Raw genomic sequence first — 17,033 nt, 5'->3', positions numbered from 1 at the left:
GGTAGCAATAGTAGTAACCCTAAAAGTTTCAACTTCCTACCCTCAGTTGTTCTTGGGATATTGCTGAGATGTCTTATTCGCAATTAGCATGCACACAGTACCTTCTGATTTAGTTTTAAAGCAACATTTAGTTTTAAAGTCCAATGAGCAAATTGCATAACCGTCGGGGGCTGACATACCCAATATACCTAGAGATATAGTTAAGGGGTCGTTCAAATCTTCTGGTCTCAAAATGTTGATTGGATGTGTTTGGAAAATTAATGGGCTTGGGAGGAGGGCTGCTTGCCCTCCAATAACATTTGACTCTGAAAAAGGGTGCTCAAACTTAGAATTTCCAATCGAGCACCTTTCATTTTCTTTAATATCCCCTTCAAAACATGCTGAGGGTTTCAACTTAAAACCATCAACCATTCCTGAAGCAATTCTGATAAGTCCTCTTGACAACCTGTGTGGGCATAGTGTGTTTCGATTTAGTTAATATAGTTTCAATATTCTCCAATTTTTTCGTCTTAATACGCTTAGCTTTATTAGCAGTAGTAGTAGTACCAATAGTAATAGTAGCAGCAGCTTTAGCTTTAGTAGTAGTAGTAGTAATAATAGTAGCAGAAGTAGTAGCAGTAGTAGTAGTAGTAGCAGCAGTATGAATAGAAGCAATAGTATTAGGACACAAATAATGTCTTTTGGTTAGTTCAACATTCCCCACAACAAGCCCTGTAAGCTTCAACTTCACATACAAATTGTTCTTAATTTATTGATGATACGCCCTTTTCACAATCTGCATACAGACGGCGTATTGTGATTCAGTTCAAATTCCCCCCTCAAAATTCTCTAAAAATGTCACCTTTATACTCTTAGGCACAGCAATAGTAGTAGTCACAGTAGTCACATTAGTAATATTAGCACTAGTAGTAGTATTAAGAGTAATAGCACTAGTACTAGTAGCAGCAGTAGGGTTAACATATTGTCTTTTGGCCATTTGAACATCCCCCTCATGATACTTCAGAATTTTAACCTTGATACGGTGAGCCGTTTTAAAAAAACTTCTGATATGCCCTTTTGACCCCCCTTTTGACGCCCTTTTCATCTGAATACTCTTAGCCTTACAAGTAGTTCCGATTAAAGCAGTAGTTGGAGTAGTTTTGTAGCAGAAGTAGTAGTAGTAGCAGCAGAAAAATAGCAATGGTAGCAGTGTTTGCTTTAGCATGCATATCTTACCTTTTGGTCAATTGACCTTCCCCTTTTAGCATTCTCTGCAATCTCTAACTTAATACCCAAATCCATTCTCGAGATACGCCCTTTTGATAATCGGCATGCACATAGTGTGTTTTGATTTAGCTTAAGTTCCCCCTCAATATTCCGTCAAATGTTCACCTTCATACGCTTAGCCTCAATAGTACTAGTATCTTAGTAGTAGTGGTAGTAGTAGGAGCGGTAGTAGCAGTTACGGTGTTGTTTTAGTAATAGTAGTATCAGTAGTGGCAGCAGTATTAATAGCAGTAGCAGCAGGTGCATGTTGTATTTTGGCCAGTTGAACATCCCACTCATAATGTCCTAGAAGTTTCATCTTGATACTGTAAACTGTTCCAAAAGTATTGCTGATACGTCTGTATTAGCACTGTTTATGCACATGCTATGTTTGATTTAGTTCAACTTTCACCTCAACGTTTCCTCAGATGTTCATTTCAATATCCTCAGCCTTTGTAGTACTCGCTGCAGAAGCAGTTGTTTTGGTGGTAGTAGGAGTAGTAATAGTAACAGTAGTAGTGGTAGTAGTAGTAGTAGTAGTAGTAATAGTAGTAGTGATATCAGCAATAGTAATGGTAGTAATAGTAGTGGCAGTAGTAGCGTGATAATTTGGTCTTTTTGGTCAATTGATCATCTCCCTTTTTAATTTCTGGAAGTTCCAAATTAACACAATCAATCATTCCTGAGTTACGCCCTTTTGACACCCATATGCACATAACGAGATTTGATTTAGTTCAACACCTCCCCTCAGCATTCTCTGAAAGGCTCACCTAGATGCCCTACGTCCCGGCTGTCCTCGGACAAAACCTAGTATCTACATCTGAGTAAGTTCCGAGAAAAACGCAAAAACGTTATTTTGCTCTTTGCATTTTTATCGTCTTTATTTAAAAAATAAAGTGATGATGCTCATTGTATTGTGCTGCTGATTGTTTTCACTGATGAAGTATAATTTGTCAAATGCTAGATTTTAGCGTAAATGTCGATTTCTAGTATGTACATACTAGGTATGACACGAAAACAATGGTGAGCTCCTGTGTAGATACTAGGTAATAACAACGCAACTACGCATCGGAGAATAATTTCTTTTGCACCATTGAATTCCTCATAGTCTAATTAAGCGGGATCCACTCTTAACTAAAATTCGAATTTTTTGTAGATACTAGGTTTTGTCAGAGGACAGCCGGGTCTTTTTGGAGAGTAAAGGTCACACATGCCCACCTTTCTCAAAAACATATACTATAAGTAAACAATGAACGAATTACCTAACATGTGTTAAAAAAACAACTGAAACTAAAACTACACCCTTACCCTGAGGGATGTGGGGGGGGGGGTTGACATCCCCAAAGATATAATTACTGAACCTTTCAACAATACCGAACAAAATAGCTGTCTCAAAATTTTGATTAGATGTGTTTTGGGAAATGATATGCGTGGGGGAGATGGTTGCTCTCCAATCCCTTTAGACTTCTGAAATGGGCTCTAGAACTTTCAATTTCCAATCATTCGAAGTTTATACGATCACCCATTCCACAAAAAACTTATAAGTTCCAGGGCCTTAATTTACAACCCCTGGGTTCTGGGGGGTTGTATCAACCCTGGAGGCATTGGTATATGCTCTTTTGACTATTTTTGAACAAAATGGTTATCTCACAATTGCAACGAGAAAAAGGGGAAAAGAGAAAAGGCGTTTGGAGAAAAATAGGGCGTCGGGGGGAGGGGGGCTTGTTACCCTCCATGACTTTGACTCTTAAATGGGAACTATAACTTTCTGTTACCAACCAAATGAGCCTCCTCTAAAGTTTATGTGACTATTTCTTCCATAAAAATCTTATATGCCCCCAGGGTATAACTTACAACTCTTGTCCTAAGGCTCTGATTTTTTTTTCAACCCCAAAAGTCTTGTTATATGATCTTTGGACTAATATGAACGAAGTTCCTATGTAAAAAATCCTATAGGATGCACTTGGGGCAAAGCGGTAGTGATGGGGGGGGGGCTAGTTGCCCTCCGATCACTTTTGACTCTTAACAAAGGTGCTAGAGCTACTGATCTCTAATTGAATGAGCCCAATCCAATGTTTATGCAACCACATCTTTCATAAAAACCTTATATGTTAATAATGGGTAATTAGTATAACTTATAGTTCTTGCTCTGAGGTTTTAATGGGGGGGGGGGGAGGAGGTTGTCATCCCCAAAGACATAACTACTGGACCTTTCAATTATGTTGAACAAAATGACAATCTGAAAATTGTTGTTGCATGTGCTTGGGGAAATGATGGGTCTAGGGGGGGGGGGCTGGTTGCCCTCTAATCACTTTTGGCTCTTAAGAAGGACAATAGAACTTTCACTTTCCAATCGAATGGGCCCTTTTTAAAGTTTCTGCGGCAACTGCTTCTATACAAAGTGGCTTGGTCAGAAAAAAAGGATACATTCTCTCCGCATCGTTCTTTATTTAGGCAGTGCTACTACGCTGCCTATGATTTGACTTCACTTCATCTTCTAATGAGATTAAATATTTGCTGGAAAGATTGAAATGGAACAAGTTATGTTTGTAAAACTATCTGTCTATGAGGCAACTAATATCTACTTGGATATGATGAATGCCATACCTTTAAGCAAGTTCTGAGATTTTATACAAAGGTTTGAACTTTTTGGAATTTATCTTGAAAATTCTAAGGATTTATCCTCAAATCACATACGCTGGCAAAGATAAATAAAGTTTTTAAAACCTTTTACGCTATGCAAAACAAATGGGCCTTGTCAATCCTTTATGTAAAATTGATTATTTTTTCTCAAATATTATTTTTAGGAACAGAAAATATAGACCTCAACTCACAGACGGGAAATCTAACGCTGGTGAAGCAAATAGATCGTGATGTTAATGGTGCCGAATCTTTTGTATGGGAATTTGAAATATTCGCCGTTGAAGACGACAATTCATCTGAAGGCATTACCGGTGATGTTTTGATGACTGTTACAGATGTCAACGATAACATACCTATGTTTTCTTATCCAGGCCCATATAACGTGTCGGTTCCAGAAGGAACAGTGGGGAATATTATATTCAATCACTTTATAGAAGTTACAGACAGGGATTTTGTAAGTATTTTTGTCTATTGCTAAATAAAATATTCAAGAGAAAGTAACGGGGAACGTTTAAACTTTAAATGGACAGAAAGTACTCAATAGATGAAGGGACTACATTGATCCGTTGCAATATATTGAAGATCTTTGCGTGACTCCACTTCAAACAAGGTGCGACACGTCTACCTAAATGCTAACAAAATTTTGAGGAGAGGGGAGCTGTTAAAGGGGCCATTAGCTCACTTTGTATCTTATATTATATATATTGGTAATCATTATTTTCTATTCAAACAAGGCGTAATATGCCTAATTTTTTGCAACAAAGTCAAAGGTGGAACGCCCATGGAGTTCTTGAGTTCCCTTGGTCCAACTTGGATCATACTGACACAGAGATCAAAATTCCTTGCTTAATTTTGGTCCAATCAAGCTGTAACATGCCTAACTTTCTGTTGAGAAATTGATGAAGAGAGCCACATAGGATGTCTGAATGGGTAGTAAGCTTGTTTATGCCTCCAATTATATGGAGATTCTTGCAGAGTCCCGCTTCTGACAAGGTGCTACGTGTCTGTCTTTCTTAGTTAATTAAAAAAACCTTTTTCACAAAATAAGTTTTTCAAAGAAAAGTAAAGAACTCCATTAAACAAAAAATGAGCAAAAATAAAATGAAATAATCTACCAAGCGTGAAACTACCACAAATCAGCATCGATAAATAAATGAAACTCAAAATGAACAGAAATTACAATAAATAACCGAGTCAAACTCAAAACGAGCAGAAATTAACACAAGTTGGGCTCAAAACCCCTATGCCTCCCCAAGGCCAGAACATAATTTGCACTTTACTGAAAAAAATATAAATGTTTTTATTTCATAACTTTAATGAATCAAATAATATTGATATTTTGATTACTAAATATCAGTATATGTATATTAAACTGACAATGCACATTTATTTTTTATTTTTTCAGTAAAGTGGAAATTATGTTCTGGCCTTGGGAAGGCATAGGGGTTTTGAGCCCTACGCCTTTTAAAAAGGGCACTAGCCCTTTGAATTTCCAATCGAATCAGCCCTTTATCAAGTTTCTACGACAAAGATTTCAATAAAAACCTTATATGCCCCCAGGGCATAACTTACAACCCTTGCCCTGAGGGCTGTGGGGGAGTGTCCTCCTCAAAAACATAATTTCTATCTGGAAATCCACACCACTGAACAAAATGGCTATCTAAAAATTTTGATTAAATGTGTTTGAGGAAGAGGTAGGGGAGAAAGGGGGGCTAGTTGCCCTCAAATCACATTGAACTATTAAAAAGGGCGCTAGACCTTTGAATTTCGAATCCTATGAGCACTTTTTCAATTTTGTACAATAAAGATTTCAATAAAAACTTATATGCCCCCAGTGCATAGCTTATAGCCCTTGCCCTGAAGACTGTGGGGGGGGGGGGAGTGTCCTGCTCAGAGGTATAATTTCCTGAACTTTAACTGCGTGGAACAAAATTGCTATCTCAAAATTTTGATTGGATGTGTTTGGGGAAATGGTGGGCGTGGAAGGGGTGTTAGTCGCCTTCCAATTACTTTAGACTATTAAAAAGGGCGCTATCCATTTCAATTTCTAATCGAATGAGCCCTTTTTGAAGTTTCTACGACAACTTGTTCTATAAAAACTTTATATGCCTCCAGGGCATAACTTACAACCCTTGTTCTAAGGGCTGTGAGGGGGTTGTCATCCTCGAAGACCTAATTTACAGAACTTAAAAACTACGTTGAATAAATGTGGCTATCTCAAAATTTTGATTGGATGTGTTTGGGGAAAAGGTGCGCTTGAGAGGGGGGTTCGTTGCCCTTCAATCAATTTTGACCATTAAAAAGGGCACTAGCCCTTTGAATTTCCAATCGAATGAGCCTTTTTTGAAGTTTCTACGACAATACTTTCTATAAAAACCTTACATGCCCCCAGGGTATAGCTAAAAATCCTTGCCCTGAGGGCTGTGTGGGTCTGTCCTCCTCAAAAACATAATTTCTATCTGGAAATAAACTGCGTTGAACGAAGTAGCTATCTCAAAATTTTAATTGGATGAGTGTGGGTGAATGATGGGTGCGGGGGAGGGGGCTAGTTGCTCTCCAATCACTTTCGACTATTAAAAAGGGCCCTAGAACTCTCGATTTCCAATCGAATGAGCCCCCTTTAAAGTCTCTACGACGGCCTCTTCCATATGAAGTGCCCTGCTCTAAAGTAGAAAAATAATATATGGTACATTGTGCCAACATTGTTCTTATATGCCCTCAGGGCACAACTTAAAACCCTTGCCCCGAGGGTTTTGGGGGAGTTTTCTCCTCAAAAAGATATTTTCTATCACGAAATCAACTACACTGAACAAAATGGCTATCTCAAAATTTTGATTGGATGTGTTTGGGGGAATGGTGGGAGTGGGGGGGGCTAGTTGCCCTCCAATCGCTTTCGACTATTAAAAAGGGTCTAACCCTTTGAATTTCCAATAGAATGAGCCTGTTTTTAAGTTTCTACGACAACGCCTTCTATAAAAACCTTATATGCCCCCAGGGCATACTTAAAACCCTTGCCCTGAGGGTTGGGGGGGCGGTTTCCTCCTCAAAAACATATGTTCTATCGGGAAATCAACTACGCTGAACAAAATGGCTATCTCAAAATTTGGATTGGATGTGTTTGGGGGAATGATGGGCGTGGAGAGGGGGGGGGGCTAGTTGCCCTCCAATCATTTTCGACTATTAAAAGGGGCACTAGCCACTCCAATTTCCAATCGAATGAGCCCTTTTTGAAGTTTCTATGACAACTCCTTCGATACGAAGCGCCCGGGTATGGTGGAAAAAAATAAATAAATAATATATTGTGGCAACATCGTTCTTTACTTAGGCAGCGCTATCGCGCTGCCTATGAAAGAAACATGGCTGGGGGACAGCATGAAGAGGGTGTTGAATGGGCTATGGACGACTTTGTCTGTTCAATCATAAAAACTGATAATTTTTGTGTGATTCTGGTAAAAAATAATGTGCAACATGTCCACTTTTTGCCAAAAAGTTAAGATGAGATGGCTGGGAATAAAGGTGGAGTGGTCAAGGACAACTTTCTACGTTTAAATTTTTTTCAACAAAATAGATTTTACTTCATTTTTGAACCAGTCATTATCTATTTTTTTCTGGTATGTATCATTACGAAGAGGTTATCAACTCATCAAAATTTTCTAAATACTACTACTACTTCTATTAACAACTTACCGCAGCACCAAGCTGTCTGAGGCCAGCACGCTCATCCTCCATCCCAATCTATTCAGAACCTCCCACTTTACACCCTCCCAGGAGGTTCCCATTTCTTTAGATTTTTCCTTATGACATCCTCTTACATTCGCCGAGGACGACCTGCTTTCTGTTTAGCCCTAGAAGAGTGGCCGGAAAGGACGATCTATGGCTACATGTCATCATTCATCCGCAGGACATACCTTATTCATCTCACACCTTCTCTCATTATAGCCCTAGAAAGTAGGATTGAGCTACACTATTTGTACAGCCTCCTGTTTGAAATATGGTCAGTCAGTCGAGTACCGAAAACAATTCAGTACGCCATCTCTCTAGATGACATCTAGAAAACCTTCCTTCGTTTTTCGGAGCGCCCATGCTACAGAACCATATTAGACCACTGTCATGACTGTAGCTACAAATGGTGCCCCTCATTAAAGAATTTTGCGTAAAAATCTAAAAAATTTTAGACTCGTCAGTTTTTCAAGGAGTAGATTTTCTTGCCATGAGCCAACTGTTTAATAGTTCAAGCAGGAAAGGAGCAAATAGAAATTCGTAATCTTTTTAATAATGATTAAAATTTTAAATTTTAGGAGACATATGTAATGTCATTTCTTCATCTCAGTTCCAAAGCAAGAAAATAGAATCAAGAACTAAATAAAATCACAAATAGAAACGGCTTGTCAAAGTGGATGGCAGGGCCAGCGAATCGCATATTAAGCATTTTCATGCTTTAATCTTACTTCAACTGGAAATTGTTAAAGCTTGGCGGAACAACTTCAGATATAATATAATTCAAGTTCTATTGAATAAAAACTCCACTTTAGCTTTACACCATTGGCGTTGGCTCAAGGGCAAGCAAAAGCATCCCTTTTAGCCCCAGGTAAGAATTATGCGTTGTACTCCAAAATGTTATGCCTATCAATCTTGCGAGAGATCGAAACATTATGTACAAGCAATGGAGGTTAGACCCTTATCAGCTTTCCGTAATTAGCTGAAATTGTTGACGTTAGAATAAGAAAAGTGGAAAAGATGGAGAGAACAGAAGAGTTTCTGCTACAACACGACAAAACCAAAGAATTGTTTGTGTTTTCGACAGAGCGGTGTTTTAGGTGTTTTAGGTTAGGTTAAAACATTTGGCGTCATGGCACATTTATTGTCAAAGAGATATTGAATACCCATTTCCTTAAGCTCGAACGTTCTGTCCATGTACCCAGTACACTTTCCCGTATCTTTTTTGCTCTTAAGAGACGTAAATGTTTTTTTTTAAACGTGTTGTACTTTATTTTCTTACACACAGATACAGTCAGATTATAGAAAATTTGATAACAACTTTTTTCCCTCAAGTTTTGGTTGCCCAAGAACGCCTCTTAAGTGGCAACAACCTGGTTAAAACTAAAACGTAAACACCTTTGAATCGTCACCTCCAAAACATGTAGCAGATACACCACAACTCTTGTCTTTTTTTTTTCTTTTTTTTTATCTATGGTTCATATTTTGTCTTATTTAGAGATGCTATTGAAGCTTAAGAAATTGCAAGTTTTCAAACTTCCCGTGAGATATGTTTAAGATTGAGGGATGGGGCATCAATATTGAGGGATGAAGGATGGACTATTGAGCTATTCTGCATCTCTTAAAATTTTGATTATGCTATTATATACCAATGTCAGCTAAATTAAACAAAAAATCGAATTAATGTAAATAGCAGTGTTAAAACTTGACAAAAAATATTCTATACAAAAGGAAAATATCGCATGGTCCATTCCAGTATGACCACGGTTGAATAAAAGATTTAAAAGAAAACTAAATTCTTTATTTATTTTTTTGTAGGGAATCAATGGCTCTTATAGCGCAGAAATTTTACTTGACGACCCTGAGGTTGCAATTGGGAAGCTACAAATTCTCAACCCTTTTACTGGGACCGCTAAAGGTTCCCAGGTAACCAATTACTCGATAACATGTATCGACACAAATTTTCTGGACTACGAATTTAAGAAAGAGATTAATTTTAAGGCAAGTGTAGCTTTCTTTTTATTAAATCAAGCCGAAGGATGTGTGACTTCGTAAGAATAACTTGAAATTTTAACCATGAAATTTTAACTTTAATAACTAGTACAATAGAATAAATAACAAATGAGTAATATTATTGGATTACCTGTTTTAATTTATTATTTACTGACTTAACTAGAAGTTTTACCCAGTTTTATGCTTTTGTTTAATTTTAATTATCTGAGTGCCAGTTGAGCGAATTCCATGCTTTGATTAAATGGCAGGACTTTATTTATTTAGTTGACTGCCTTGTTGTTTTTGTGGTTTTTTTTTTATAGAAGGGGTACCCATATGCTTTTAAAAATAGGGATTGCCCCAGACTGACAGGGTTCTGTTCTGGAAAATTGAAAGAGTGTTTGTCTTGTTAACTGTACCAGAAGACAAGTCGATCAATTCTTTTATTTATTTTTTTTAAATTCAATTATTTTTCCTTATTTCTGAAATTATTGTTTTCACGAAAATCAGAAATTTTAACTATGAGTTCTTTCTTTCTTTCCAGTTCTGAGTGTTATTCTAGGCTACAGTTTCATTACTAGCCAAATAGAACAAACATTTATTTTTTGGTTAAATCAGACTTTTATTGATGGCGAATCAATGTTTTTCAGATTAGTCAACCTTAGCAATCTATTTCAATAGTCACTTTTAGAAAAAAAAAGAAAATTGCAAAAAAAGAAGCAAAGTGTCAGTATTCTTAAGTGAAGGCGTAAGTTTTAGAGAACCTTAAAGGATGATTAAGGGAAGGGTAGCACGACGTGGGCCATCATTTAAGCGAGTGGACGGCAACTAACTTCTCCAGTTAGGTTTTTGATACCAAAATACTAACTCTTTGGGGAATTATTGCTATATATAGCTGAAAGCTTCAACATGGTCTTGACCATACTTACGATGGTGAGTTTTTTCATTCAAAATTCTTCTATTGTTAAAATGTTAGGCCTAATTTAGCCAAATATTTGGTTCTTTTTCAATTTCCAATAATATCAGTTTAGAAATACATCGCATTCAAGTGTGGTTTGCTGAAACAAATCTTGCTGTATTTTGGAACTAAGTAGGGGTGAATTGATGTAATATTTGAAATAGATGTTTTGTTCTCCACCTATGTTTATTGGAAAAAGGATGTGTTACAACATCAAAGATTTGGGAAAAAATCACTGCAGAAAGTCTTGTTTAAAATAAAGGAATCAATAGGTCTGAAGGAGACCTATATTCCACATTATGAACGAAATTACTGGAGTACGTTACGCTAACTTGTATATTTTCTGTTGTAAATGAAATAGAGCTTTATTTTAGTGATTTACTGGTGTTATTGGTTTTTTGACTGAGATTGATTCTGATAATTGATTTGTGAGTGTTATCCTCATTTTTCATAATGTAAGTTATAGTATCAGTGTTGGGGCGGGTTATTGCTGGAAATATTTAAACACTTACTACCCCATAGTAATCAATTTCCACTTTAAAACTTTAGTATCATATTAAATAAAATAAGAACAAGTTTTCTTTTTACTGAAAGTAAGGAGTAACGTTGAAACTTAAAAAGGACGGAAATTATTCCGTACTTGAGGTGGGTTGCTCACTTCTTAATCCCTCGCTCTTTGCGCTAAAATATTTTAGTAGTTCTAAGAAACCTTCTTATTCTAATTAAATAGCCCTTATGTTTATTGTGCTCTTAAAGAATTAGGACAAAAAGTCAAACTTTAGCATAAAGAGCAGGGTATTGAGGAGGGAATGTAGTGGAATGGAATTTGGGGAGGGAATATCGGAGCGAATAAATATATTATAGTGCAATATATGGACTTTTGGCACGATGACTACGAACTTGTGTGCCCCTGGCAGCAATGGCTACAAACTTTAAATATAGGACCATTAAATGTTAAATTTCAGGATAATTCTTTGAAATAAAATGAACTATGAAACAGCTGGATGAACGGCAAATATAAAAAAAGTTAGAGTTACGTAGCCTACGAGGACAGGAAATGCAGGCAATTTAGCACTTCTTCTCTCTTCTACTTCCAATTTTCTCAAAAAATTAACCCTACTCCCTCCTAGTTATCCTTTAAATAAAAAATCTGATATGGAGCAATGTACCAATTACTGGCACATTAAACCTTGCTTTTCAATTTAAATAAGGAGTTTCATTTGTGTTCTACTAAAAATCGGGAGAGATATATAATTGTAAAATCCATACACGGAAAATTTTTGGTAACTTAGCATTTTATGCATAAAAATATTGCCGTCAAATTTCAAATCTCTTCAAATAGATATCTACCCAAAATAGATAGTCTCAGTTGCTATTCTACAGTTTCCTGCTAGAAAAACTCCGTAAAACTAACTATAACTGACGGTAATTTATTCATAACTGATGATAAAAAAACGCAAAATAGATAATGCTGGTTGAAAATTAGGTAGCCCATCGGTAAAAAGTACATTACTTTACACTTGGAGGAACCTTACATGACCACGTGCAGGGCAAATATCCTGTGTTCGAAACCATTAATAGTGCTTTTGAGGATCTCTTGTCAAATCCTAGTTTCTGTTTTATTCAGGTGAAAGTAACAGAAGATGCTGATACTAGTCACTTCAGTGAAGCTGATTTCATGATAACGCTGGAAGACGTAAATGATAATTATCCAGTGTTTGTTAACAAACCATCCGATGGATACAAGGTGGCAATGTCTGAAGCAGCTGAAGTTGGTACAGAGTTTGATATAGATTTCATTGTAAATGATGCTGATATTAGCCCTGAATTTGGCAAAGAAAGTCTTAGGTAAGTTAAAAAAAAAAAAAATATGTATATCGTTTTGTCACCCTTAAACTCTAAACAGAAACCTAACTCATCTGAATTAGAAATTTCTGTGGTAATAAAAAAATCATAATTATGTATAAGCGCAGTGAACAATGCAGGAAGGAAAGAACGGTTACCTTAATCATCTTCAGGATTCGATGAAATTCATGGCACAAAAATTATTTTTTTCTTCTCACTCGTTTTTTCATCAAAAACGTTTACTATGTGCCACCCTGTCCCAAATCTCTGGTGTAACCAGTATGTGAAGAGTTCAGGCGTATTAATTGGGGGGATGGGGCATATTCCCCCTATTTTGATTTAACCTCTTCCTTCCCTGCATTTTGAAAAATAGTTTTTTTTGGGGTATTTTCATACAAGAATTGAAAACAGACAATGTTGTCCAACCTCAATTTTTGAAGTAACATTCCCCCCCCCCCAAAAAAAAATTTATCGTGAATTGATGCCACTGAAAGTATTTATCCAAAATTTGCGCTTCGAGTATAAGGCTTGTACTTAAACAATGCTGCTTCATATGCTTTTTCCTAATTTCGACGAGTTTTTAAATTTGTGCGTGTTCGAGAGATCGTCCAATATCCTCCACCTAGTGTATATCATGGAGCACCACATGTGCCGCATATTTCGGCACGCATGGCACAGTCCCCATAAGCGTGGAAACAGTTCTGCCACGTTTGGCACATGACATCTGTGATTTCAGTAACCACTCAGTTTTATTAAGCGGCGTTCACATGGGTGTCTAGCTAGAATCCCATGTCTAGACACGTGTCTAGGCAGACTTCAATGTCTAGGCAACGACCGTTCACAAGTAAAATTCGGTGCTTAGCTAAAACTACATATTTAGTTTCAAATAGATTACAGTTGTCATTTCTAGCCAATCAAGAGAGCTTAAGCGGGCAAAACTTTCAGAATTGTAATCCCTATTTTTCTTTCACAAGATAATGGATGAGATAAGCCAATCATGTCTTTACTATTATGTCTGGTGTTGCATATTTGCATAAAATGAAAGAAACAATTAATGAGAGTTTGGTTAATTAATTTTCAGTTTAAAATGTAAATATAGATGATGAAAATAGTAGAACTTGGCACATTCTGATTGGCTGTAATTGAAAATCCTAGATACTGATTTCTAGAGTCTAGAACTCAAAGTCTAGCCAAGCGCCTTGTCTTGCGTGTCAAGCTAAGTACCAAATTTTACTTGTGAACGGTCGTTGCCTAGACATTGAAGTCTGGCTAGACATGGGATTCTAGCTAGACACGCATGTGAACGCCTCTTTAATAAATAAATTATCTTATAAGAAGTCTTTTCAAATTCAAATACCTATTATGGTTGAGCGGTAGCTGCTGCCTTGTAAAGAGCAAATCATGGCCCATATTTGCCAAAAGTTTAAAAACGCGTTTTTGAAAAAAAATACCAAGTAAGAAAAATTTTGCCATTTGCAGTTGATTCAGGAATGCTTACTATAGTTTTTATTAATCTTAATTTTAGGCTACAATGTTATTTTAAGAAAAAATTTACAGGAAATTTGAAAATTTGCCTGGAACCCCTATACAAAGCATTGAATCGGAATGAAAAGTACTCTGTTGGAATTGCAACTGTCAAAAATACCCTTCAAGATAATTACAGCCTCCCCCCCCCATACAACAACAGGGAAAATCACTTTTGTGCATGGGTAGCACTGATGCGTCCTCTTTTTTCTTTCTTTTTTTTTGTTCTCCGCTAACAGGGCACTTCAACATCATAAAGGGCTGTTTAAGGGATCATTTGAAAACTAATTTTACATATAGTTGTTTTTTATATATTTGTCTTGATAAAAAAAAAATCAAAAACTGTCACATGGCACCAGAAAAGTGCACTTTGGGCGCCATTCCTGAAATGGAAAGTCTGGAAAGAATGAAAAAGGTACTACCATGACCCCCATGATTAAAAACCCTAAATCACCGTTTTACAATTCACCTTCTTGTATGCAACTCCTCCTAGCCCCCTCAATATTTTCCAAAAACCGTCTACTGACTAGCAGAACTAACAAGCTACTGCAAAATCATTGAAAGTTATTTAAGGTCTCAATTAATGGTTCATCGAATATGTACATGCATTTTATAAATTAGACTTGACCACGCCGTCAAAAAGTGCCACGTGGCTCCAAAAATGGCACTTTTTAGGGCCATATCTGGAGTGGAAAGACTACAAAGCATGAAAAGTGTACGATCATAATCTCCATGGTGAATAACCTTACACCTAACCTATGCATTCCTCCCTCGTGTGTACTTTCCCTCCTATACCCCTGATAAATTTCATAAATTATGGGGTGACTAGTGCAAGAAACGGGCAACTGAAAGATCATAGAGATCTTTGATGACTCATTTAAAAACTTTTGACCATATATCTATGTGCTTTTTGTAAATTTTTCTCAAAGCTACATCTTAAAGTGTCATATGGCATCGAAGTTTGTCATTTTTTGTACAATTTCCGGAGTAAAAATGCAGGGAAGCGGGAAAAGGATAAAAATCTACATGGTCGAAAACCACTAGCTAGACATTTAGACCCCTACACTGCAGTGCTACCCCTCTGAGCCCCTTTAACAACCCAGTAAGGAGCAAACTACGTCCCATAGTAACAAAAAGTTCAAAAACACGTTAAAAAACTGTCTAGGCGTAAAGATTGCTTTTTTAAGCTGATTTTAGAAATGGTAACTATTATTTTTTGTTCTACTGATTTCCATAGCAAAAGTTTTTTATGAAAAGAAACTTTACGGAATCTCAAAAAAAATCCTGAAACTCCTCTAGAATACTTTCGCCTTGAGACCATCCTCCAATTGGAGCCACTGGCACAATGCAGTGATGCAATTTTTTCTTTCTCTTACTTTTTCTTGCCATTTTTGGAGTTTAAAGGCCGGGAAGCATAAAAAGGGTACCATGATAATCCCCATGGTTTTTTATGTCTTTCTGTTTCCTAAAATTTCCATAAATATTTCACAATCCTATACGGATTTAACAGAAAATAATTCAAAATTATGGAAAAACTTCTGAATTATGATTAGATCAAGGGAGAATAAGCCAATAGGCTTGTAGCCTGATATGGGTTATGTATGAATTTAAAATAATTATTAGTTTTGCGGTCTAGATGATAAGAGGGTTTTTTCCGCCGTCCAAACAAAACACTATTAGCTAACAATTTTCCCAACAATAGTGTTTCCGCCGTTTAACTAAAAACTGTTAGCTAACATTGTTATAGAATATTTTTAACAAATTAAATACTTGCTGGAGAAAATTGTTAGAGAAAATTATTTATGTTGGCTAACAATTGTGTCTCCGCCGTCCAAACAAATACCTGTTAGCTAACATTGTTAGCAAACAGTTGGATGGCGGGAAAACCCCTAAGGATGCCTAAATGTGAGTCTGTCTTAATTTAAATTTGGACCCAATTTAGTCAATATGAGTATCCGAATCACATCTATAATAGGCTAGTTTGTAACAAATAGATATTGAAAGTTCAATAAAGCACCATCCAGCCCACGTGCCAGTTGCCACCATTCGGAAACCTATAGGCAGTAACTTAACATGAAACAAAACTTAATCTATCAACCAGTTGTTATGTGGTCGTTTTATATTTTCATTGCATTTTGCTGAAAACGAAAGACAGCTTCTATTGACGCTAATAATAAAAGAAATATTAAATTGGCTTTGTAGAAAAGAATAAACGGGATATATACTGTCGCCTGCTTCTTCCTGTTCATTGTATACTTGCCGTTGTGTCACCTTGAGACGCGCACAAGAACCAGTTCTTTCAGTTTATTAAAAATTGCATTTAATTTTTCTTTCTATAATTTTCATACAGAGAATCTTGAAGTTGGAGAAATAAAAATAATCGGGTCAAATATTTATTATTTACAGGTTTGAATTAATTTTTGCTGGGGTTCTGGAAGGCAAAATAAATATCAATGAAATAACTGGAAAGATGGCTCTTATTCAAACTGTTGATCGCGAACAAATCCTTGTAGTCGTCAACGTAATTGTAAGTCTGTATGACATGGAAGGAAAAAATGGCTCACTTTCTACTGAAGCTACAATTGCCGTAACAATCACTGATGTCAATGATGAACAGCCAGTGCTGACTCTGGTGAGGAATTCTTTCTTATTTATATTCTTGTATTAATTTTTGTACTACATTTATTTTGTGTTTAGTTTTCTACATTTATTTTGTGTTTAGTTGTGTTTAGTTTAGTTTTATTTTTTAGACAGGTTAAAAAAAAAAGAGCAGGTTCAAACTTTACTTAAACCTTATAGTGGAGGAAAAATACGGTTTGACCTCGGGCAAATTGCAATAGAATTTTTTTTCACGCCAAAATGTTCAGAAAAATCAGCTTAATCACACAAAAAAAAGCCCCCCGAATCCCCCTTGCACAATTACCCGAAATCCCCCTTGAAAGGGGAAAATAAGGGGGGAAATCAGAATTTCTATTTGGACGTATTTTTGGGTTTAAGTGGTCGTTTTCTATCAAATCAAGCATGAAGAATCCGAACCCAACGTCAGAAATCACGGTTTCCGTAACCCAGTATCAATTTTCACCTTCACGAAACGGGGGGGGGGGGGGGT

At 36.5% G+C, this 17,033-nt stretch overlaps 1 protein-coding gene across 1 annotated transcript in view; it reads left to right on the top strand.

The window, feature by feature from the left end:
- The window catches only part of LOC148952353 (cadherin-AgCad1-like), a 229,081-nt gene that overhangs the window by 55,928 nt on the left and 156,120 nt on the right, over positions 1 to 17,033 (top strand). Inside the window, exons 7-10 of the mRNA XM_089089826.1 lie at positions 4,053 to 4,342; positions 9,424 to 9,606; positions 12,183 to 12,403; positions 16,331 to 16,556. Of these exons, the coding sequence (XP_088945952.1) occupies positions 4,053 to 4,342; positions 9,424 to 9,606; positions 12,183 to 12,403; positions 16,331 to 16,556 (920 nt within the window). The remainder of the gene's footprint in view (positions 1 to 4,052; positions 4,343 to 9,423; positions 9,607 to 12,182; positions 12,404 to 16,330; positions 16,557 to 17,033) is intronic.

Source organism: Artemia sp. Qi Xiang Cuo, chromosome 5, assembly GCF_049724085.1.
Source record: "Artemia sp. Qi Xiang Cuo chromosome 5, ASM4972408v1, whole genome shotgun sequence".
NCBI lineage: Eukaryota > Metazoa > Arthropoda > Branchiopoda > Anostraca > Artemiidae > Artemia > Artemia sp. Qi Xiang Cuo.
This window is presented reverse-complemented; position numbering and strand designations above follow the sequence as displayed.